The sequence below is a fragment of the Buceros rhinoceros genome, unplaced genomic scaffold (assembly GCF_000710305.1).
Source record: "Buceros rhinoceros silvestris isolate BGI_N320 unplaced genomic scaffold, ASM71030v1 scaffold20926, whole genome shotgun sequence".
Taxonomy (NCBI): Eukaryota; Metazoa; Chordata; class Aves; order Bucerotiformes; family Bucerotidae; genus Buceros; species Buceros rhinoceros.
In genome coordinates, this window is record NW_010417317.1 from 7,945 (window position 1) to 8,263 (window position 319).

General features: G+C 64.9%; 1 protein-coding gene across 1 annotated transcript in view; it reads right to left on the minus strand.

Moving 5' to 3' along the window:
* Positions 1–223: 223 nt before the first annotated feature.
* The window catches only part of B4GALT2 (UDP-Gal:betaGlcNAc beta 1,4- galactosyltransferase, polypeptide 2), a 3,666-nt gene continuing 3,570 nt past the window's right edge, over positions 224–319 (minus strand). The window contains exon 8 of the mRNA XM_010138167.1: positions 224–310. Within this exon, the coding sequence (XP_010136469.1) occupies positions 224–310 (87 nt within the window). The remainder of the gene's footprint in view (positions 311–319) is intronic.

The following is a 319-nucleotide window of genomic DNA, read 5'->3' on the forward strand; positions in this document are numbered from 1 at the left end:
AGCGGAGCAGGGGAGCTGGTGGCCGGAGGCAGCCCAGCAGTCACCCGGTGTCCCAGCAGCCCCAGCCCCTGCAGCTCACTCACCTCTGCGGGTTGGGCTCGTTGTGTTTGTCACGGTCGTGCTTGATCATGCGATACCTCCCAATGCGGATGTCGGGCCTCGCCACCTTCATGCCGCCCAGCAGTCACCCGGTGTCCCAGCAGCCCCAGCCCCTGCAGCTCACTCACCTCTGCGGGTTGGGCTCGTTGTGTTTGTCACGGTCGTGCTTGATCATGCGATACCTCCCAATGCGGATGTCGGGCCTCGCCACCTTCATGCC